The sequence below is a fragment of the Leiobunum rupestre genome, chromosome 1, assembly GCF_980474605.1.
Source record: "Leiobunum rupestre chromosome 1, qqLeiRupe1.1.hap1, whole genome shotgun sequence".
Classification (NCBI taxonomy): domain Eukaryota; kingdom Metazoa; phylum Arthropoda; class Arachnida; order Opiliones; family Sclerosomatidae; genus Leiobunum; species Leiobunum rupestre.
The window spans coordinates 44,801,072-44,826,462 of record NC_143384.1 but is presented as its reverse complement, the minus strand read 5'-3'; the positions used below and the strand labels follow the sequence as shown (position 1 = coordinate 44,826,462).

General features: G+C 37.7%; 2 protein-coding genes across 2 annotated transcripts; both read right to left on the bottom strand.

The window, feature by feature from the left end:
* Window positions 1-4,287: 4,287 nt before the first annotated feature.
* LOC149963059 (zinc finger MYM-type protein 1-like) lies at window positions 4,288-5,016 on the bottom strand. Its single transcript, XM_090164516.1, has one exon. It carries the CDS (start codon window positions 5,014-5,016, stop codon window positions 4,288-4,290), a length of 729 nt encoding a protein of 242 aa, XP_090020642.1.
* Window positions 5,017-17,493: 12,477 nt separating this feature from the next.
* Window positions 17,494-17,915, bottom strand: LOC149963058 (uncharacterized). Its single transcript, XM_090164515.1, has 2 exons — window positions 17,870-17,915; window positions 17,494-17,810 (listed from the first exon to the last, which is right to left on the bottom strand). The coding sequence occupies exons 1-2, from the start codon at window positions 17,913-17,915 to the stop codon at window positions 17,494-17,496; spliced, it is 363 nt and encodes a 120-aa protein (XP_090020641.1).
* Window positions 17,916-25,391: the final 7,476 nt, after the last annotated feature.

Sequence of the window (25,391 nt, the reverse complement as noted above, 5' to 3'; positions counted from 1 at the left end):
ACATAGGTATAGCTGTTCGGCTGCTAAGAACTAATTTGTCATCCTCGGACAGATGGTTGTTGATACCAACTGTTTTCGAAAGTGTTTGCAAATGACATTTACTACTGTCTCTCCAAAACGAACAATTTCGATCCATTTCAGGGCTTTGTTCGAGAATATACAGTTAAATAAATTCTATTTCGCTACTCAATTATCGCTGTTAATATATTTAACTACTCAATTATAACTATTATATATTAAAAAGATATTAAAACATTTTTACGTTATTAAAAACGTAATCGATATGACTAAGAGCAATATTGGGTTTTCTTGAGATATCTAGCACATTTCCATTTTAGGGTGCAGTAAGATACGCTACAATAATATTGAACGCCAGACTATACTAAGGACAAGCAATTTAGTGATGTCTTCTGTCTACAGATAACATGCAAAACTAAAAATAATATGTAAATAACTCAACTCAATTTAAGAATTAGTGTATTTGATATTCTAAACTCAAAATTACCAAAATAATAATATTTTTAATTTATTTAGTAGGTCAACTAGTTTCGTGTATAAAATAGCATTTTCATTAATTTGAGGGGTAAATTTCAAAAATTAATATCTCGAAAACTACAAATATTACTTTGAGATTTTGAGTGATTATTATGTATTCGATAGTGGGAATTTTAAAAATGCTAAAATCGTTGACCTACGACTGAGGTGTCTGGGCAAGGTCAAAGGTCAAATTATTTAAAGGCCCAGATTTTAATGACATTTACGTCAAATGACAACTCTGATTAAATATTCATATTAGGGTGCGCATTGTCTTTAAAATGAGGTATTACATGTGATTTTGCGATAATTATGTCTTAAGATATAGTAGAAAACATTTAGGGGGTCAAGGCGTACTTTTGAAAAAACGCGTATGCTGTATCTCGTAAACGGCTGAACCGATCGTTATGAAACTGTCAAAATCGTTTTCCTAGGCCCAAAAAACCCTGTATACAAAATTTGGGCAAAATCGAAAGGGGTCGGGTGTTCTGTGGCAGGCGTTTTGTCATGGAATGAATGTCCAAGTAGATAAGTCTTAATCAATTTTTACCTTTAATTCTAATAACGCCCGATACATAACGTAAAAACTAATCATTTTTTGAGTTTAAACAATACTATTTAAAAAATTGTTTCCTGACTAGAATCACTGTCTAGATTATAGTTACTTATTACAGTACAGTATAAGACGTTATTTTTTGAATTATATTCAATTTAGTCTAGTTAGTAGTAAGTACTAATTTTAAAGATAAACTAATAAGCAATTTGAATCGGTCTATTGGATATCCCTTACCTCTTACACTTGAATAGTATCGCCTATCAACTGCTCATTATTTTCGCGAAACTGCGGCAACTTCTGCTCATCGTCAGGTAAATGATCATCCTCCATGGAACCAGATGTAGATTTACTAGTTGATGGTACATTATCTTTGTCTTTTTGTAACCATTTTCGCCAAGTTTGGGCCAGCTTCTTAGTTTCTTCTTATCTTTTTAATCTCTGTCTCCTAAAGTCCCCACCAGACTTTTTGTTAGACATAATTTCCTTTGACCTTTATTTGTCAATGTCTTTGAAGTATTTTAACCGAAAAACATCAAAACTCTAACTGGATTCCGTGGGCCTAGCAGACTCCAACTTATCCAATATCAGAGTTGCCAGATAGCCTTTGAAAATTCCGCACAATCGAAGTGAAAATAATTATTTGAATACAATGTTGAGTCTCCTACTGAGCTCTTGCGTTTTGTTTACGCCTTTCTGGAACTTGTGGTATCGGACTAATTATAAGACTAAACTTAATTTTCTAAATTGACGAGAAGGAAATTTCACTACTATTATTTTATTGGACTATGTTTCTAAAGCTCTCCATTATTAGAGCCTAAATTTGTTACTCTAGTGGTAGCCACGAATTTACTTTCCAACTGCTTATAAAAGGCAACGCTTCCGTACAAGAAAGCTTGGTCAACCCTGGTTTTCCCCAAGGTTCTTACAAGCGGCACATATGCAGTGGCGGCGGAAGGTTCATTTTGGGGGGGGGGGGACAAACCCGCGATATATATATTTCCAAATGGTAAGGGGACGTCCATTAATTACGTGGGGCGTTTTTTTGTCGATTTTTCGACCCCCCCTCCTCCCTTGGTGAGATGTCGTGAGATTTGACTCGACCCCCTCCCTCCCCTGTAATATCACGTGAGATTTTTCAAAATATGTATTTTTAGTGTAAATACGTTAATCGGTCTTTGATTGCGTTGGGTTTTAAACAAAGTGCACAATGAACATGTGATAAAGGTAATTTTAACAGAATTAAGATAGTTTGAACGTGTTTAAATTTTCGGTAAAGAGAATAAATATACAGGTTTTAAAATTTTATTTTCCCAACATAAGACTACGTAGAAACTTAGATTTAGTTGGAATTAAAATGGGTTATATATAAATGGTATATTAGTGTGGTCGTGCACCCTACTACATCAGAGAAAATATGGGATGTTTGAGGAAAACGACAGTTTTAGTTTTACTTTCGATTTTATATAAGATTATCGATTTTAAACGGTTTAATTTAGCTTTCTCAACTATATGTAATATAATATGTTAAATCAGTTAAGTAATTAAAAATACAGAAAAGAAAAAGAACTTACAATTTTAAAAGACATAGTCAAATGAGTGATTTCTACCGGTATTTAAAGCAAGTGTCGGCTCGACGTGAAGTGGCTCTTTTTTCAACAGATGTCGCTAGCGTCGACATCAAAACAAGGTGGTTAATCTACATTTTGACCCAAAAGGAGGGACATAAAAGTAACCCTCACGTTGATTGTCTAGTTTTTAAATTTGACAATAACTTAAATTATATTAATTTTTTACAATATATTTTATATGGGATGTATAATTTGGGTTAAAGTCCACTAAGTAGAGTATAATTTGTCTAATTGTAATAATTATAAATAGTTTTATGACGACGTTATCGTGTCGCTAATTTTAATTTGGGCTTCCTTTGCCGTTAATAGATGGCACCACGCTCTCCAGTAAAGTCGTGTTTTCGAAGAATCGTCTATATTCATAGCCATCTCTAATAACAAGGGCCTTATCATTATACAGGTGGCAATGATAGAGCCGACAGTTGCTTTAATATCCGTTTCCGTTAATCAAAAGACTGAATATGATCGTCGATCGGCTAAAACGTCGACGCAGTCGGACGAAAATTTCCACGTTACGGTTATTTAATCTACGTTGGTAGCCGTCGCACTCGGAAAGGCAAAATTCGTATTTGTATTCTTGGACAATACTACTACAGACGCATTTTTTTTTGTTTGTTTGTTTTGTAAATAATTACAATTTGGTTTTTAATAATTATTTCAATCATAATGTTAATTAACATTTTATTATTATGCGCTCGACATATACAATGTTTCTATGACACGAACATATTTTTATGGTTTCCCAAATAATTGGACTCTGCTCTCACTGTTTATGAAGTCTTTAACAATCTCATCTAAATAAATCTCGTCTAATTTTTCTTGATACGCATTTAATATGCATAAATGATTTAATCTTGGCTGAGACATTGTACTCCTTAAATAGGACTTGACGCGTTTTAAAAGAGAAAAAGATCGCTCCGCTGTTGCAGAGGTCGCGGGCATGACTTGAAGGAGGTTTACGAGCTCTTCTGTAGTTGTGAAAAGTAAACGAGTTTCCTTTTCCATAGACTTAAGCTTTTCAACTACTACTGATAGATTCGTTGGTTTCACAAGGCGAGATAGCATTTTCAACTCTAAATTAAGTGTTTCAGGATTAACGGACCTTTCTTCAATAGTAGCAATCATTTTCGGAGTCCATTCTGATGGTGTCGTTAGCAAAACACTCTCAAGGAGACAGTATTTTTCAAAACCAGGCTGCGTGAATCGACTTTTAATTTCACCACTAACTTTGTCAATACCCTCGAAAAACGTTGCTCGTAACATATCCTTGGGAGTTTTAAATATGTGTCCTTAGGTTGGTGTGTTAGTGTGTTCTAGACGTCGCGGAATCTTTGTAACTCGGGGTAAAGAAGGCTCAATAAGGTCAAAATCCGTTATGGACCTTTCGAGTTTGGCCCACTCACTTTCAAAATATTCTTCACTTCGAATATTTTCAAATTCTCGGAGAGTTATATTTACACATTCTTTGGCCTTGCTAACTGATATACTAGGGTTTTGTAGAAGTATTGCTAATTTTTCACTTCTTATGAAAATAGTAAAACACGTCAAAATTCCGAAGTAAACAGATGCTTAAACCAAGTTTTCATAAAGACCGCGGGCTTTAGTTGATATATCATCATTGGAAGACGCTAGTTCTTCAAGAAAAGATAAAATAGCTGAGTAGTTGTCCAGCACTCCTTTCAGAGAAGTTACCCGAACAGTCCATCTCGTTGGACAAAGAGGTCGTGGAGTTGTACGTTTAGACAATCCAATATCACCAGATTCGCATTCTTCTAACTGCTCTCTCACGATGTCTAGGAACCTATTTCTCCTTTTAGGTGAGGCTTTTATAAGTACTCCTACGTCGTTAACATATTGCAGTGCATCTCTCATTAAGGGAATTCCATGTTTACGTTTGACAGTATCTTCGAGTGCTAAATTTAGACTGTGATTACTACAGTGTAAATAAAACGCCAGCGGTTGATCGGCCTCTAATAGTGTTTTAACTCCTTTCCGAATTCCGGACATGTTACTAGCACCATCGTAACATTGTCCACGCAGGTTTGATATAGGCAAATTAAATCTGGCTAATGCGTCCTTTATGATGTTGTATAACGTGTTTCCGGAAGTGGAAGACATTTCATATAAACCGAGAAACAACTCCAAAGGCTCGAGATCTTTAACGATGCGCACGCAAATTGCAACCTGCTCATGCCCACTGATGTCGCAAGTCTCGTCCACGATAAGGCTATAATATTTGCACTCTTTAATCTCAGAAACAACTTCTCTCAAAACCTTGAGGGCCATTAGCTGAACCATTTCGTTTTGAATATCGTGTGATGTATAATGTTTTTTTTCTTTTAAGCCACTCGTTCAGTTCAGGAATATCTTTACTCCGTAAGAGGTTTATTTGAGGCAAATTTCCTTTTTTTTCTTCGTGCTAAATATTGTACCGAACCTAAAAGTGCTCTTAAAGATACCCGTGCCGCTCTCTGCTGAAGATCTAACTACTTCGATAGCTGAGTGGCCACTGGAGTAATGTTTTTGTATCCTTGTATTTTGAGAACAGCGTCGAGGTGTAAAGCACTTTTTGCGTGTGACGAAAACTTTTCGACGGCTTTTTTCCAATTTTTTATTCCATTTCTGTTTACGAGATCCGATTCCTTTAGGCATTTATCATGTTTTTGCAGAAGTAGTTTTTTTTGAAATGCAAATATGCACAAGAAGCACAAGACACTACGTTTATTTTCGTCAAAATGAAGCCAAGAATACTCCCTAAACCATTTTTCTTGAAATCTCAAAGACTTCCCCTTGCACTCTTTAGCAGGTATAGTTAAGTGATGAGGATGGTTCGCAGAAACAGGGAGTAAATAATTCTGTATTAGTGCGTCAGAATCCTTTGAATGCAATTGATTAAAGTTACTAATTGCAGTGGCGCTTGAAAGGTTGGTGCGAACCGTGCGAACGGTGCGATGCTCTAAGCCAGTTTCAGTAATTTCATTGGATTTAGTCAAAGTTATCGTATCGAACTCTTGTAATATAGCTAATAAAATTAAAGGTTTTAGAAGTACACAATTAACTATATGAATTGATTCATTGAAAAGGTATAAGTTATATTACGAAATAGTGTTAAAGTTCTGAAATGTCAAGTTATATTTAAAGTTAAAGTAGTGCTTACAAAATTATATTTTGAAAAAGTAGTGCTTACAAAATTATAGTAAGAAAAATTTGTGATATTCAAATTTATTTTCAATATATGTAGTTCAGATGCACTGAAAAGGTTATGGGGCCTAAAAGATTAAAAAATAGCTAGTTTCTTAAGGCAGTAATGTTACTAATGTATTGATTATAATTATAATTTTATAAGGTCTGGAGAAATCGGAATCGGTGAGCGCCGGTGACTATGACTCGGGTCGCCTAGTATTGTTTATTTTAAACTTTACATTTTTTACTACCTTAGGAGTTTAGGTTTACCGTGTTAAAGATTAAAGATATTAATTTTCATTTAACACGGTGTAGAATTTTACCATTTCAGTATTGTGCAAAGTAAAATGATCAAATATAAAATTTACCATTTGGAACTTCTTCGACTTTGTGCTTTTCGACAGCTGATGAATCTGAATCATCAGATTTCACCCTCTTTATTTTTTTTCTTTATCACCAAAATTGTTAAAATAGTCCTTCATTGTTCTTTTACCGTTCATTTTTATTTTTAATTATGGTTTTTAAGGCTATTTTTAACAATAGGTACTTTTGTTTTTTTTGGGTTTTGTTTATTTTTTTAGATGTATTATATGTCAAGGATTACAATAATGCAAAAAGTTTTAACCGCAATTTATTATTTAGAAAGTTATGATATATTTAAAATTGTGACTTGCCAGCAATTTTTACCTAGGAAATTACGACATATTTCGAGTTTTTGTACTTGTTGGATGAGGTAGGACTGATGACGAATTAGATTTAACGACAAGATATTACTAAATTTTTAAAACGTGTGCAAACCGAAAATGTGTTTACGGCTTTTTGGGTTTTGTTATTGTTTTTTGTTTATTATTTGTCAAGGATTACAGTAATGCGAAAAGTTTTAACCGCAATTTATTATTTAGAAAGATATGATAAATATAAAATTGTTATTTCCCAGCAATTTTGGGTTAAGTGTAGAATAGCTGCCCCCCACCCGATTTTTTATATTTTTTTTTGGATAGAGGGCAAGATTACTTTAATTTTCATTTTATTTTGGCGAAAATGAATATTAACAAAGATATGCATTTTTAAACATTGGCCTTTTGCAGTGAATTTTCCCTAGGACGATTCTTTAAATTCCTATATTTTAGTGCGTTGTGGATAACGTGGCGCTGATGACGAAAAAGAAAATGTGGAAATGCAAAACATACTAACTTTCTTTTTTATTTCAGGTATTTTTGCCGTATTTCAATGCATTTTAGGGGTTTTGGCGGGGATAATGGGTTAGGTTATTTATATTATTAGGTTGGATTAATATCGGGTTGACGATACTTGATGCGTCAGGCTTGGTGCTGTCCTCTAGGTTGCGTTATAGATGGCCCATAGCTTTTTTTAGTATGGGGTTGGGGAGGCGCCGCGCGCCCCCAGCGCTGGAGCGAAGCGAGTGCGCGGCGCCGTCAGGCGCCAATTCTTAGAATACATTCGACATTGTATAAGTCAACATCATACAGACGACATATAATATGACATAGTATGGTTAAAAAAAGGCTAAAATGCGTTGAAATACCGGAAAAATCCCCAACCCTTAAAAGTTAGTACTGTTTTGTATTTCAGCCTTTTTCTTTTTCGTCATCCGTTCTACTTTATCCAAAAAGTATTAAAATCTAGTAATTTAAAGAATCGTCCTCGTCAACAGTCCTACCTCATCCAACACATACAGAAATCTCGAAATATGTCGTATTTTCCGTTGTAAAAATTGCTAGCAAGTAGCAATTTTACATTGATCATATCTTTTTAAATAATAACTTGCGGTTAAAACTTTTTGCATTACTGTAATCTTTGACAAAAAGCAAACAAAAAAAAACACAAAAAAAACAAAAGTGCCTATTGTTAAAAAATCCCGTTTTTAAATACAATGATAAAAAAAAAATCAATAGATTTTTACTCCACTGATCCAGTCGCCGTCGGAGAAGTAACTGAAAACTCGGTTGCAGAATACTAGCCTAAGATAGTTAGACCACGGCCGTCTCGAGATCTGCTTCGCGCTCATAGCGGCCCAGGCAAAGATTTCCTCTCCTATGTATTTCCGCGAATACCTTCTTTTAACACTAGGAGCGCTGTCTGAGCCCCCCCCTTAAATGTAAAAAATTAGCGGGATATTTAATAGTTTTCTATGGCGGTAAATTCAACAAGTTAATCCTTTTTGCATTGTTTTTCAAAAACTTCTGGAAAGTTTGGGATATACATCTTATGATTTGATCTTTATCTAATAAGTTTTCATTTAAAACATTTATTTAATTAAAGTAATATGCTTATATTGAGTTTTATTAGTTAATTGCTAAGCCTAACCAAAGTTTCTTTTGTTTTTCACAATTTTCAAACCAGTATTCGCATTTTTTATCAGAATTTTAAATAAATAACCACAATATTATTCATATTATTTAATAAATACCTTTATTATTCTTTAAATTAAGTTCACATTTCTCAAACTTAAGTTTTAAAATATTGCCTATTTTTAATTTGCAAAAATGCCCACCACAAAAATTTGTTGTGTTCCATTCTGTGAATCTAAGAAGAAAATCAATGTATAATTTCATCAGTTTCCAGTTGATGAAAGTTTATGCAAATTATGGACTAAGAACATATCTAGAAAAGATTTTGGGGTCAATGAAGCTTACGCATCACGCAAGATTTGTTTGTAGTGGGACATTTTAAGGAAAGTGATTACTATCAAGGTCTAAAGATCCGCAAATTAAAGAAAATATTGACAAAGGAAACATATGAATCTATAATATCTATTAGAATAACTTCATTGTCTACAATATCTTGCGTGTCATACCTCCTTAAATCTGGTTTCCAGTTTGTCTTGACAAGAAATTTAACGAGCAATGCTATTGAAATGTTTTTCAGCATTCTCAGGAAAATGGCTGGAGGGAATGACATGCTTGATGCAAGATAAACTATATTCAGTTTGGAATCCTACCTTAAGAGAGGCACTATATCATTAACAAAACCTAAAACATCTAACGTTCCCCAAGACAGCTTCACAGATCTATCAGCCATGATTGATACTAGACTCGATGGATTTTCAACTATTTTTAACGGCAATGAAGTTACGTTACCATCTGAAGTTATGAGTACCCAGATACACAGAGATGCACCTTACGGCTAGCAAGTATCGCATACTTGGCTGGTTATGTAGTACAAATCCTAGAGGAAAAACATTTTTGCGAATTGTGCCTTGAAAATGTATCACAGCCTAATTCTGACTCACCATTAGTTGGATTGATAAAATTGTCCGACAGAGGAAACCTTAGGTATCCGCAGCAAAGCTTTATCATGTTAATGGCTATAGTAACAACATTCATAGAGAGAGCTGTACCCTATCTCCGGGTTCATCTGCCATTTTAAAAAAACATTGAAATCCACTTGTGGCCAAAAATTGCTCTATGCCCTTACACCCAATGTGACTTGAATAATAATCACCGAATGAAATTGCTGATTTAATTTGTTGAAAGGTCGTACTTCCAATTATCACAAATATTACCAAAACTCTGTCCGCAAAATTTGAGAAAGTGAAAGAACTTGTGCATAAGCCTCTTTCTTGAAAAGTACTCAAGTTGTAAATTTTAGTTTTCTAAATTTTTAGTTGTGTATCATTCAGTGGGAAATTCACATAGGTTTATTATATTTATCAGATTTAAGTACCTTCCAAGTTTCCATCACTATTTTCATTCATAGTGATCTTCCAAGGGTCAGTTAGTTAATTAAAATTCATTTATTTCACTACTTTAATTAAAATAAATTTTTAAACATTAATACAAAACAAAGGCCTCTGGAAGTAACTATATAGCAAAAATACAGCTGTAAGGAGAACCACGTGTTTATGTTTACATTTATATACAGAAAACGTCGACGGCGACTTCTGGCTCCAGAATGACCAAATTTTAATAACGTTTTTCAAAACTTTACTTTGCGTTAAAAAATCTCAAGAGGTGTTTAACTTTTTTATTATTAATTAACTTAAATATTACTAAAAAAATATTTTACAAAAAATTACACATTACGCGATAATAATTGAAATTCCAAAGTTCCGCGCAGTTCCTCCCATTCGATAACATGGCTGCGAATTTTCTCAAGGGGGGGCTAGACTAGCGCCAGAAAACGATGTGAGAAGTTTTTGAACTAATTTCCCATACGCGATTTTCGTACGATCGCCTGGGCCGCTATGAGCGCGAAGCAGATCTCGAGACGGCCGTGGTTAGACAAGCCGTTGTGGTATTCGTTAAAACAAATAATATTCTTAAATGAAGAAGAACTGGTGATACGAATAAATAATTAAATTAGTTTAGAGACTAAACTACACTAAATTTCTGAATACAAAATGAAATAAACAGAAAATTCAGCCGATTTATATCATTTCTTGATAAGTGGCTGGCTGCTCTGCTCGCACTACAATTTACGCGCATGTGTTTTGTAGTTATTTAGTCATTTCGAATGTTTACTCGAGAATGAAGTTCAATAAAAAAGCCTTTTTTTGGGGGGGGGGGGACAACATATACCCTAGTCCCCACCCGATTTTTTGGGAGGGGACCAAGTACCCCGGTCCCCCCCGTTCCGCCGCCACTGCACATATGGGTTTTCCCCTCTCTCACTGACCCTCGGCGACGCTGACCAATACTTTTCTCTACCTTTCAATCAGGATTAAGGTTTTACCCCGTTATGCCGCCACCGAGTCCCGTGTAGAAAGCATCCATTCAATATAGGACCCTAGCAAGTTACAATATAGCGGGAATGGAAATTCCCCAAAAAACCGTTGGAAGATTTCACATACAACAGGGTTCACGACGTACAAGAAAAAAGTTCTGGACAACAGCTATTTTTTAAGAATCGTGTACTTTAGTACTTGAGTGAGTCGATTCATTTTAGTCCCGTTAGCTACAAAAAAAATTAGAAGATCAAATAAATTGAGTTGCTTCTGCAAGTTCTGCATTGCCGGGTTTTTAGCGCCTACACCATCATTAAAGATCCTATGATCGCCGCCCCTCCGCTTGATGCGCCCGGGGCCGTCGCCCTTTCGCCCCCCCCCTTACTGCGGCCCTGTGGAAGTTATATGATAAAATAACTGTTTTGCGATTTTATGAAAATCCGTTGCACCCAAAGAATTAATAGCTATAACTTCAGTTCTAAGAGAGATAAAAATGTGACCGATGACTTATTTTATAGGTAATGAAATCCTTAACACACCATATTATAAATTTTTTTAAATAAAAGGTTAAAAAATTTGGGAATTTGAAACTTGGAGGTAAGTTATTCGCGGATCCCCAAAATAGATAAATTTAGGAAAATTAATTTTTGCCCTCTATCGACTAATTTCGACATAATACATTCTCTGTTAAAACATTTTCTTGGGGAATTAACGTTTAAGGAAGCTACAACCAAATAACCGTACCCCCCCCCCCCCTCTAAGCAATTTTAGATTTTAGAAGTTTTCATACTTTAATTTATTTTTCCTTCGGGTTTTATTTTTATTTACTTCATGAGATAAAAAAATTGAAATGTTATTATTTTATTACTTTTGGAATTACTATCAAAGTGTTACTGCACGGTTAGTACGGGCCTATGTAACATAATTACTCAGAAGTATGCCTCTATATAACATCTCTGTATTAAACATTTCAATGAGACCTTGGTTCACAGCCACCAAAGAAATCACGAACTTCCTTCCCTCCCCGCCAGACCTGGTTTGATGACGTAAAAGCCGTCATCAATTGGAAAGTGACGTCAATCACGTCATATCCTGTGATCAAGGTCTCATTGAGAAGACGTTCTTTGTGGCACACTTATGAGTAATTATGTTACATATGATAAAATGGTAAAAGAGGGTAGCTCAACATCAAAATTGGTACCAACTAGCAATATGGCCTAAAAATTCCATTTTTGGTGTCTAATAGTCCTTTAAATAACAGGTCATTAAAGCTGATTGTAGAGTTTGTGCTGCTGCGACTGGACATATAACTGGTCTATGGTTTCCCTTCATACTACCAAAGCTGATAATTTTCTATTCTTAAATCTGGCGGCATTTTTCAACAGTCAGAGAGGGGTTTATTTATAAGCTCCTTTTTGAGGATCTGATAAGTCCGGTATAGACAACATAATTTGAGAGGGGACAGAGTTGGCAAGTGGGGCAGTTTCCCCCAAAATTTGCGACCAACGAATTGGACCGTGTTTGGTGTCGTACTGGATGGTAGTTTTCACGTTGAGTCGAGTGCTACCAACCGTTTCTGAGTTAATAACGAATTTGCACTGAACTACTTGTTTTTTTATAAAAAGAAAAAACAAATTTAGGAATTGGGTCGAGTGTGGTATCGTTTCAGTAGTTTGTTTTAACCGCGGGTCGCTATAGGACTAATAGTTTCGGACAAAAAGTACATCTAAAATGTGTGTTTTTTTTGGAAATTTCAATAACAATTGGAAGGTTATATCAAGATTTTGGCCAGGGTCAACGTATTGTTTAGTGCCGAATCGAATGGGACCAGCCGCAAGTCCTTAACGAAATATTTCGTAAAATTGGCATTTAAACCTCCAAAATGTACTCTTCCTGCGTACCGTAATGTGGTTGTAACTTTGTCAAAAGTTACTCCCTCCATGAAAATGATTTAACAGAGAATGTATTATGATGAAGTAAGTCGATAGAGGCCAAAAAATATTTTTTTGACTAAATATAGCTATTTTGTAGATCAAATTGAAATTTTTTCAAAGGTTTTAAATTTTAATTATATTAATATTATAGATTATAATATTAAATAATAGAATGTGTAAAAGGATTCATTACCTTTAAAATAAGTCATTGATCACGTTTTTATCTCTTTAAGAACCGAAGTTCGGGGGAGGGCAGGGGGAGGGCAGGGGACATCCATCACGGGCGACACTCATTAAGGGGCGCCAGAAATTTATTGGCGAAATTTTGATCAAGGAACAAAGTTACATTTTAGGTATTTTTAAAGCAAAAAGGGCGCCATTTTAGAGATTTTCCCAGGGCAACACAATTCTTTGGGTGCAACGGATTTTCGGAAAATCGCAAAACAGTTATTTTATCATATAACTTCCAAATAAACTTATTTCGGCACTTTTGCTGTACAGGGGTTAGTTTTACCCATAACTACACCTGCCCAAAAAAATTAATCAAATTCGGTGACTTGAGTGGTATGGTCCTGGTTGATTTGACGTAGAATGCTCAGTTTTAAGTTTTAAAAATCGGGTTCGTTTTGCCCTTAACGTTTGACCTTGAACGACTTGGAAACACAAGATGAAAATTTCATATGTTATATAATTAAATCTGTACTTTCAGATGGTATCAAAATTATTTTGTTTTTCAGTATCCGACTTTGCCAAAACCGCGACTATTCACTACCATGATTTCCCGATTTTGATAAAAACGTTAAATTTGAACCCCTATAACTCCAAAAGTATAGTTCCGCGAGTAATTCTGGTTCCTTTTTTTGGATTCCCCGGCTTAATTTCAACCTATATAGGTCAATTAATGAATTTAAAAAAAAATTATTTCTTTGTCTTAAAGACCGACGAAGTTGGTCTGTTTACCTGTTTTGCGATTTTTTATGGCACATTCGCTGATTTTTATAAAATTAACGACCCTATTTTCGAACCTCATAATGATTACTTAGTTATCTTTACCACCAGTAAAATCGTTATAAAAAATTACACCTACGTGATATTTACCGATCTTTAGATATCAATGCTCATAAATGACAAAATTGTACTTGTCAAAACACTCGACTACTTGCAAGGTTATTTAAAAACATCGTATCTTGAAAAGTACTTCGATTTCAGAGCTAAAAATTTGGCTTTCCTGCTCAAAAGGTCTATACAATAAGTGGTTAAAGTTTAAACGAAATCGAAACTGGTGCCGTGGGAGCCATCGGGTGATTTGACATGGATTTACCCTTTAACGGGTTGATTGCATTTAATTTTGTAGGATAACGTTTTGAGTTGAGTTTGCAAGTTCCCTCCCAACTGGTTTAAGGGGTGTTCCCCCGAGCTCTTTCGTTTCCCCTTCCATAAAAACTTGTTGAGGTTAACAGTAATATTTAACTGTTGGCTAGCGTGGCATGCAGGTTTTGCTACCACCCTCCTACGCATTGTAAACCGGCCACCTGAATTAATGACTTTAAAAGCAGAGCTGGGCAAAACTGACATTTAGTTCACCTCTCCCGAACTTTTTGTTGTTCGTTCGCCCAAAGTTAACTGCATGAATAATTCGGACCCAAACGTACTCCTTATCTCTCTCAGCATGAATTCCGCGACACTAAAGTTTGACAAAATCTCTCCCGCAAAGACGTTTTTTTCAATCGAGCCTTGGTACAAAGGTTCTTAGCAGAAAGGGAAAATTGGGTGAACGTTTTATTTTCGCTCGCTCTCCGAGAAGTTCGATAAATGAAAGAAACTTCTGTGAATTTTAAAATAGAGCGACAATTGGGGAACGTGTTATTTTCGCTCGCTCTCCGAGATGTTCGATAAATGAAAGAAACTTCTGTGAATTTTTAAATAGAGCGACAATTGGGGAACGTGTTATTTTCGCTCGCTCTCCGAGAGGTTCGATAAATGAAAGAAACTTCTGTGAATTTTAAAATAGAGCGACAATTGGGGAACGTGTTATTTTCGCTCGCTCTCCGAGAGGTTCGATAAATGAAAGAAACTTCTGTGAATTTTTAAATAGAGCGACAATTGGGGAACGTGTTATTTTCGCTCGCTCTCCGAGAGGTTCGATAAATGAAAGAAACTTCTGTGAATTTTTAAATAGAGCGACAATTGGGGAACGTGTTATTTTCGCTCGCTCTCCGAGAGGTTCGATAAATGAAAGAAACTTCTGTGAATTTTTAAATAGAGCGACAATTGGGGAACGTGTTATTTTCGCTCGCTCTCCGAGAGGTTCGATAAATGAAAGAAACTTCTGTGAATTTTTAAATAGAGCGACAATTGGGGAACGTGTTATTTTCGCTCGCTCTCCGAGAGGTTCGATAAATGAAAGAAACTTCTGTGAATTTTTAAATAGAGCGACAATTGGGGAACGTGTTATTTTCGCTCGCTCTCCGAGAGGTTCGATAAATGAAAGAAACTTCTGTGAATTTTTAAATAGAGTGACAATTGGGGAACGTGTTATTTTCGCTCGCTCTCCGAGAGGTTCGATAAATGAAAGAAACTTCTGTGAATTTTAAAATAGAGCGACAATTGGGGAACGTGTTATTTTCGCTCGCTCTCCGAGAGGTTCGATAAATGAAAGAAACTTCTGTGAATTTTAAAATAGAGCGACAATTGGGGAACGTGTTATTTTCGCTCGCTCTCCGAGAGGTTCGATAAATGAAAGAAACTTCTGTGAATTTTTAAATAGAGCGACAATTGGGGAACGTGTTATTTTCGCTCGCTCTCCGAGAGGTTCGATAAATGAAAGAAACTTCTGTGAATTTTAAAATAGAGCGACAATTGGGGAACGTGTTATTTTCGCTCGCTCTCCGAGAGGTTCGATAAATGAAAGAAACTTCTGTGAATTTTAAAATAGAGCGACAATTGGGGAACGTGTTATTTTCGCTCGCTCTCCGAGAGGTTCGATAAATGAAAGAAACTTCTGTGAATTTTAAAATAGAGCGACAATTGGGGAACGTGTTATTTTCGCTCGCTCTCCGAGAGGTTCGATAAATGAAAGAAACTTCTGTGAATTTTAAAATAGAGCGACAATTGGGGAACCTGTTATTTTCGCTCGATCTCCGAGAGGTTCGATAAATGAAAGAAACTTCTGTGAATTTTAAAATAGAGCGACAATTGGGGAACGTGTTATTTTCGCTCGCTCTCCGAGAGGTTCGATAAATGAAAGAAACTTCTGTGAATTTTAAAATAGAGCGACAATTGGGGAACGTGTTATTTTCGCTCGCTCTCCGAGAGGTTCGATAAATGAAAGAAACTTCTGTGAATTTTAAAATAGAGCGACAATTGGGGAACGTGTTATTTTCGCTCGCTCTCCGAGGGGTTCGATAAATGAAAGAAACTTCTGTGAATTTTAAAATAGAGCGACAATTGGGGAACGTGTTATTTTCGCTCGCTCTCCGAGAGGTTCGATAAATGAAAGAAACTTCTGTGAATTTTAAAATAGAGCGACAATTGGGGAAAGTGTTATTTTCGCTCGCTCTCCGAGAGGTTCGATAAATGAAAGAAACTTCTGTGAATTTTTAAATAGAGCGACAATTGGGGAACGTGTTATTTTCGCTCGCTCTCCAAGAGGTTCGATAAATGAAAGAAACTTCTGTGAATTTTAAAATAGAGCGACAATTGGGGAACGTGTTATTTTCGCTCGCTCTCCAAGAGGTTCGATAAATGAAAGAAACATCTGTGAATTTTTAAATAGAGCGACAATTGGGGAACGTGTTATTTTCGCTCGCTCTCCGAGAGGTTCGATAAATGAAAGAAACTTCTGTGAATTTTTAAATAGAGCGACAATTGGGGAACGTGTTATTTTCGCTCGCTCTCCGAGAGGTTCGATAAATGAAAGAAACTTCTGTGAATTTTAAAATAGAGCGACAATTGGGGAACGTGTTATTTTCGCTCGCTCTCCGAGAGGTTCGATAAATGAAAGAAACTTCTGTGAAATTTTAAATAGCGCGACAATTGGGGAACGTGTTATTTTCGCTCGCTCTCCGAGAGGTTCGATAAATGAAAGAAACTTCTGTGAATTTTAAAATAGAGCGACAATTGGGGAACGTGTTATTTTTGCTCGCTCTCCGAGAGGTTCGATAAATGAAAGAAACTTCTGTGAATTTTTAAATAGAGCGACAATTGGGGAACGTGTTATTATCGCTCGCTCTCCGAGAAGTTCGATAAATGAACGAAACTTCTGTTAATTTTAAAATAGAGCGACAATTGGGGGAACGTGTTATTTTCGCTCGCTCTCCGAGAAGCTAGATAAATAAATCCGAATTTGGGAAAAAGCTTTATTTGTGGCAAGTTTCACCAATCAAGTTTAGTAAAGGAATCTTGTCATAATAATTTTATTGACAAGCATATAAATATTGATAAGGCGAAAGGATTCTTAAGCAAAGACGTATCGCTAGGTTTTTCGTATAGGAAATTTCATTTTTCCAATGGTTTTCCCTAAAATCTGGAATTCACTCATCGGGTATGATTTTCTTCAACCCTTGTCAATAGCTTTCACTCTTCGAAACTTTAATCCGACCTCGCAACAATCAAAATTTAACGTAACCCTCAGCACTCGGTCCGTCCCAAAAAATCAATAAGAAGAAGTTGGAGAGCAAAGACGCATATGCAAATTGAACACTCACAACCGCCATTACACAAACTTAACACTCACAACCGCCATTACACAAACTCAACACTCACAACCGCCATAACAAACAAACTCAACATTCCTACACTACACATAAACATTGCAATAAATTCCCATTACAACTGAGCCGAAACCGAAACGACAGCGAGCGTTAACGAAAAAAACGACCAAACCGCACCCTACGCAACCGCAACTTTACCCGTTAACGCTCACCGTCAGCCGGTGGTTTTGCCAACCTTTAACAACGATTTCACGACTTTTCACCGGCCGGCCGAGTGGTAGGTAAAGCGTGGATTAGTTTTACCGAGGTGCAAGACCGTAGATTTAGTAGCTCTGAAGCTCAAGGAATTGGTGCTGGCCCAAGCCTCCACGGCAGTGAGATCCTCCTGAAGTGTGCGGCAATCCACTTGAGTACGAATGTGGCTTCCTACTTTGTTGTCTTCGGCAAACAACTGAAGAGACGAATGTTTCACAGCCATGGGCAGAACATTGATGAAAATAACAAATAGCACAGGGCCCAAGACTGAGTCCTGGGGGACCCCGCTGTTGACCGGTTGCCAAGCAGACGTTTGAAAATCTAAGTAAATTAAATTGTAGTCGTGGCCGTCATCCAACGCGTCATAGACCTCGTCGAACCTTGCCAAGAGATTTGTGAAACACGACCGCCGGAGAAGAAAACCATGTTGTGCGGCAGAGAAGAAACCGCGGCTATCCAGGTGAGCGACAACCGAGTCTCTCACAGAGGTTTCCAGATTCTTGCGAATGCACGTGAGACTTTTTGGGCGGAGGTCTTCCACTTTGCGACTGTTAGGCTACTTTTTCAGAGGAATGACGTCAGCGTTTTTCCAAAAAGACGGTAGAATACCCATAGACAACTATTGCTCGTAGATAACGAGCAGAGGGCCAGCCAAAATTGAGGCACCTTCTTTTAGGAGACGAGGATGGACTCCATCCGGACCGGGAGATTTATCGATTTTAATGTGCATGCGACAAAGATAGCTAGACTAAGCTGTATGTCGACCCAACCGGATGGGGTTCGGTGGAGGCTTTGGGCGGAGCGAAATCGCCGAGAAAGGCCGCTTCATGGTGAAGCTCAGGGCGAAAGACCGATAGGAAGAAGTCGCTCGATCATGAGACCAGTGATGGTAGTAGGATTACCTGACTCCTGGCCATCAGGAAGTTCCAGGACCACAGGAGGAGCCCTGTGCTTTGTAGTCCGTCTAACGCCTTGGAGTTCGAACCTACCTGTTTGACGAGGCGGAATTCATAACTATATTTGGCTTTTCAAATATGGGAGACGAGAGCATTGCGGTGAACCGAATACTGATGACGAGTATCGGAAGTTCGATGTGTACGGCAAGTATTTCGTAAGCGAGAAAAATACAAATACCCTCTGTAGATATTTTATCATTAAAATTGGCTTCGTATTATATTTAACTGATAAACTTGTACCGTAAATAGGGTTAAATTCAATTGTGCATTGTTTTAGTACGTCTATCTAACTCACTGTTGTAACTACTTAATTTATGATATTCTGAATAAATTATACTCGGTTATTTCGTCTCAATTATTTTAATTATAATTAAAAGTTTATACCGGGTGGATTGAACCTGAATTACGTTTTTAGTAAATAACTCTGAATTGCGGAGATCTATCTTTAAGAATCATCTCGAGAAATTAAAACCGCAAGCGACAATTCTTCCGAGGAGAGGTATATTTTGGCTTGCCAACGTGTTATAATTTAACACGAACAAATACATGTATAAAAGCGTTTTATCTTAGAGCGCGCGCGCAGGCACCGTTCTAGTTACGGCACTGACAGTACGATGAATCTAACGTAATCACGCGACCTCTCTTTTTTATATAAAAATCTTTTCTACCTCTGATATAAATTATATTTTAGCGTCTTTCATTTAGCGAATGGTTTACAGAATTATTAATAACTGACCTTGGCGATAATTATTTTATTTAACAAATTGAAACTAGCTCAAATTTTGGTTGTCTGACGAGAAATGAGAGCTAACGATTATGCGGAAAAGCGGATTGCGAACAACTCGTGAACGAGCGGCTCTCGAAAATTCTAGGTGATCAGTCGCTCTATACGTACGAAAATTCTAGAGACGTTTGTTTCCCGAACTATTATTCCAAAACTCCTTCTAGAGACGTTCGAATAAAAACTGAAATTCCAAAGCTCGTTCAATAGAGACTTTCGCTCATGTTCGAAATCCCCGTTGTAACTCCGCTCTCACTCGCGAACGGCTGCCGTAAGAGATAAGTGATTGCGTCTACCGATAGGGGCCCCTGTGGGCGGGGGAAACGGGGGTGAAATAGGCCCCTGTGGGGGTAAGCATTCCCCCCATTTGGCGTACATTTACGGTATGTCAAAAGGTTAGCTGATTTACGAGGTTAGATGATTTACGATGTTATAACCCCTCATAAAACCTGGGTCAATAGGTTAGACGATCTCCCTATTCCGCAGGTGGTGTGGACTGACACGATGTTATGCAAACAGCTATAAACCGTTAAATAAGCCCCTCAAAACCGGTGAATGTCAGGCCCCTGTCTTTCGATTTGGTAATAAATAGTTCAAAGGGTTTCCGCCGACAAACACTTTTCCGCCCATTATTTTCCATCTTATATATGTGGGCCCCTAAGGGTTGTAAAGGGTAGCGTAAAATAGCGGGCAGTCATCGGTAACAGTGTTTTGAAAAAAAAGAGCAGAGTGTATACAAATTAAATGGTTTTATTTATATATTTTTCGAGTACAGGCTGTATAATACGATTTACATTGAAAATACGTCTTTGGAAATGTATTTTATTTATATCATGATAATAACGTCGATCTTCGTAGGGTATATACCGAAGTTCACTCAAAGGGTTCAAACGAACCATCTGAAATTAGCGTTTTTACGAGCATTTTCAATAAATGTTCTACCTCGAGGCGTTTGACGGTAAGAGTTACGATATCGTCGCCGTGTCCCTCGGGGGTGGTTGTGGGTCCGCCGGAGATCTATTTTTCGGATGGCGGGATATCTTGGCCCTCCAAAGCGGCGGGTGACGGACAGTTGGGATAAAATTTGTCGTGTTCCGCTTGGGGTACGTCGCCGGTTTCCCAACTGCCTAACTGTCCGTGGCAGAGGTAGCATTCGACTATGCGAAAAGTCCGGCGTGGGCCAAGTCTTCCTTGTTCACGTGTACGTTGTCCGATTGCTTGAACGTTTCTAGCCGACCGGTTACGGTGTTGAGATCCTCGTGACTAGCCATCCCGATTCTCTTTGAGCTATGAAATAACATTTCTGGGTCTAAACCCCAAAATGACGTAATCTATAAAAATGACGTAATTTAAAAATTACTCACTAAAGATGACGTAATCTACACCATGAAACGTAAAGATTACGTAGATGCGTTGCGGTTTTCATAAGCCAGCCGCTATGGGAAAGATGAAGATGTCTCCGCTTAGGGTACCAAAGAAATGCTGGATATGCTCGGAAATATACCGGTCCGTGAGAGGTTTCAAACAACATTTAATGACTCATTTATTCGGATCTGGCGTGTGATTGTGATGCGAGTGAATCTCTCCATTACACGGAGGACGAGGAAATGTCAGATGATAAAATTATCGATTATCTTAACGAACTTATTGGGGCATGTAAAAAGCGCGGTGCCACAATGGTATCAATCGAACCAACTACATCTAACCTACCAGCCGAATTAAAAATGCCGACTGAAAAGGAAATGGCTGCTCTGATTTATTTTCAAGAATATTGTAAAACTAATCAAATTCATAATATTAAAACCGTTGTAAAGAAAATGTGAATAAACGCTTTTATATTGAATACATTGTTATTTTTAAAGGTGACCGTATAAAGTAATTTTTACATTGGTAAATTGACACTTAATATATTTAAAATTCTAAAATATGTTTATAATATTTTTCCAATGAATGGACACAATGAACTATTAATTACGTAATCTAAAAAAAATGACGCGAGCAATGAGAAATAACGAGTCTGATTTATAAGATAATAAAAAATATTTATTTTTACAAAAAAAAATTTATAAGATGATATATTACAAAATAATTTTTCTTTTACGAGTCAAAAAAAATATTATATGGTGATACAAAAAAAAATTAAAATGGACATCGTATTTGACTGTCTATTTCAGCGCGGTTCTGGGTAATCCAGTCGGCGAAAAGTAGACTTCGTTCCAAAGAACACGGTTGTCGGGTGTTTAGAGTTTGATGTCGGAATAGACATTTCACTAGCGGGGGCGTATCAAAAGTCGCAGCTCGGGGACAGTAAAAAGTTTCCAAATCGTATATGGTGGTCTCAGTATAATCGGCTAAAAATTTACACTTTCCGTCTCCTTTTGTAAAAATCATATCCGCACTCGATACAGCTTATCTAAGGCAGGTAGTTTATAATAGGGGAGATACCCCGCGGTCCAGCAAATACCGTGAAGGTTCCTAGACACCCAGCCGTTTTGTCTTTTAATGGCGTTCGGAAGTTGTTGCACTGGATAGGGTTGTTCGAAAGTCCAAGGTTGAACGGCGGGAGGGGGTCGATACTGTTGATATAGCTAGCTCCTTCACGACAATGTCGGGGGGGGGGCCTCTCCGCACGAGCGCGAGGCGGAATTTCCTAGTAGAAAGTCAAATTCGACAACGGCCATTCACGCCATGCCACCGACACGATACTGAGGGTTTAGTTAGGAATAAAACGGAGTATAGTCGCGCGGCGGGAATTTATACTCCGTTTATGATGACGTAACAGGTTGTTAAATTTTCTCGTGGCCATTATATCATTTTTGACGTCTCTTCGTGAAAAACCCTTAAAGAAGCTTTGGTGACTTCTACGTTTTGATCGGTGACGTATATAAATCACGCAATAATGTCCGCAAATGACGCTCGTTGTCGATTTAAGTCGCCGCTTGTTGGGCGTGATTTTTCTCGAATTTTGTTTTAAAAAAAGTTTAATGGCTGGCAAAATGGGCCGTAGCGCCAACGAGTCAAAATACCAAGCCCGTTTTAATTTATCAAGGTAAATCGCGACCCAATGGCTGCCCGGTTCATCGTGGGGGTCGAGATTTACAACATTGACCATTTTAAGGTCAGCCTGTCCCCCATGTTGGGCGGGATTAACGCGGAAATACACGTAATTATCATAGGGCAACACGTTGTAAAAGGAAAAGGGATAAAATATTTCCACCAACGCAACTTCCCACCCCCCCCCTTTAATTCGATAGGTTCGGGTAATTTTATCGTGAAACAGGCTACCGTATTATTCGGAAATATCTCGAGATTTGAATTACTGGGTATCGTTAGGTAAAAGGCTTCGGACATATTTAGCAGAAACCCAAGAATTGAATGTAGCCGGATACCCTAACCAGGAAACGAAATATTCGACTTTACCCTTTGAGCGTCGCTTCTTTAATACTTTGTCAATTGTATATTCTTCAGGTTTTATAACTCGTTGAATTTCTTTGAAATAAAAATACCCCGTGATGGGTTCGTCAGCCAAATCAACGAGCTTAAATTGAAGAGGTCTTTTAGTATTCTTGAAAACAACTTTAAATATTTCGGCGCTCCAATTTTGATCGCTGTATCCTTTTAAAAACGGTCTGGCAGTTCGGGTAATCCTTACGTAATCGCCGACTTTGATACGGCATTTTCGGGGCTTGAGGGCGGCTGGCTGAGACTGCCCTGGTTTGTAAATATTTCTATAAACTTGAAGAATATTTTTGTCGTTTACATCGAAGGGAGCCATATTAATTGCCGTATGATAACTGGCGTTATACGAATGAATTAAATTGGGCAGCTCGTCGAGATAGCGTCGCGTGTTTTTATGAGTAAAAAAACGATACATGCGCTGTTGCAGGGTCCTATTAAAACGCTCTACCATCGCTGCTTTAACATCGCTATTCTCGGAATGGTAATGTCTAACGCCCTCCTCTTTTAGGAGTTTTAAAACAGTCGAATTAACGTACTCCAACCCACGGTCGAACTGTATAGCGCGGGGCTTGCCCCGCTCTTTAAAAATTATTTTCAGGGCGCGGGCAACCTCCGCGCCGGTCTTACGTTTTAGGAGGACGGCAAATGCCACTCTCGAAAAGCAATCTATACAAGTAAGAATAAATGGGTATAAGGAATTGTCGCTCGCTTAAGAGCGCATATCCGCTAAATCAGTCTGATAGAGGTCTAGTCCGTTTCCTACACGAATCTTTCGTCTTTGGAATTTTCGAATGACTGGTCTATGTAACGTATAGGCGTCGTGAGTTTGCAAACACGTTTCAACATTCTCCCTAGATATTCCGAGCTCTTTGACAGCGTCGTATAATTTTTCAACACCCCCGTAGCTAGCTGGATTACGAGAATCGAAATATATTTTTTCGAGTCTAGTCGTTACGTTTATCGGTAACTCTCCCATTTCAAAATTTTGGCACTAGGCGTTTTTTTTACGTAAACGGTTCTTAATAGTAGGCGACCAAAGTTTCGGTGACTGTCGAGGGGTCGCGAAAGAATTAGGCCCGACCGCTGACGACAAAGTTTTCTTTCGTTGGGTGGATGCGAGCGAAAGATGGGGGCCTGGGGGGGGGGCGGAAGCTGTTACGAACGAAGTAGACGGTAATGGGGTGGTGGTGGTGGGGAAGGCTTGAGGGGTGATTTTTCGTAGTTTGCCACCAGGTTATTAAATTTTGACCAACTCTGGGGTCTCGGCGCGTGGGGACTTATTAGATAATACACTAAATCAAAAATATCAGAATCAGTTTGTATTTCACGGTCTAATAAAATCTGCCCCTGGCTGTCCCACCTCAGTCGACCGCTGTCCGAAATCAAATGATTAAATATAGCTCGGGCGCTCGCTCTGTATCCTAGCGGGAACAGATTGACTAATGTTTCGAAACTGGGCGTATCGTTATTTTCAATCGGTTTATTTCGAGCGTGCTTTTTCAGTAGCATCTCTTCGTATATCTTCCACTTGGTTATGTCATCGAGCGCTTCGCTTTTTAAAATATCCGCCATTTCCGTGTCAATATCCGGTTTGAGTTGATGGGGAGCCGTAATCGGCGCTAAAGTCATCTTTTTCGAGTATCTTAACATTTTTTATTTTCAACCTGTTAGGGCTCCCACAAGCGACGAAACAATGGGAAGTAGAAACCAGAAAAATCCGGCACCTTTTTGATTTAATAATATTCGTTTTTTAGTTTGCCAGCGCAATTTTTTCTGGGCAATTTTGCGTAACGTTTTACGGTGTATTTTTAATCGTAGTTTTTGCCTCGTGGTTAGACGTATATTCCCTACAAGCGTATTTTACACGCAATCGGATATCGCTTCGATCAACTCTTTATTGGCGTTAATTAAAATATTACGTCTCTTAACGCCCTTTAATTTGCCGATCGATTCGAGCAGTTGTTTTAGCGACCTGACTCGTCGAGACATTGTACATCGAATGAATTCGACTCGCTGTGGGTGTGGTAATTAACTAACCACCCTCGGAAAATTATTATTATTTCGGGATGTATACTGAGACTTGTTCGCCGGGGAAAATATTAGTTCTGATCCGATGTGGGTCGGGGCAATCTTTCTGAAGATCGATCAATACGTAAGAGTTTTGTTCCTTAGTCGCGTCAGAAATCGCTTCGATAACAAAGTTGGAATTATCAGGGGCCATTTGACGCGCTAAGCAATTAATCTGTGTTTTGTCCCGTACATTTTTCGTTAAAAGTATGTAGTGCGCATTGAGGGAAATTTCGCGACACCCGCGACCCTGAGGAAATAAATTTTGACTTATGTAGAAAAAGTAGGGATGCACCGATATATCGGGTAATTTTACAAATATCGGTATCGGCCAATATCGGCTTAAGCGAGGCCGATATTAGCCGATACTTCTGGTATTAGAAAAATATTTTCAGGAAAAACTTTAAAAAAAGGCGATACTCAACTAACTAATTAATGGAAAACATTTATTGCCACAACCTTACATTTCCTTTTAAAAAGGCCAGTTGATCGCTGTTGTAGGAAATAATTATTCGCGTCCAAAACGGTCAGGAATCATAAGTTGTTTTTCGACTCCAAAAGCCATAGATCATATCATTTTTTAACAGGTGGTTACGAGAGTAAACAAAAAAGCATAATATTGTGATAGGTAACTTTGTT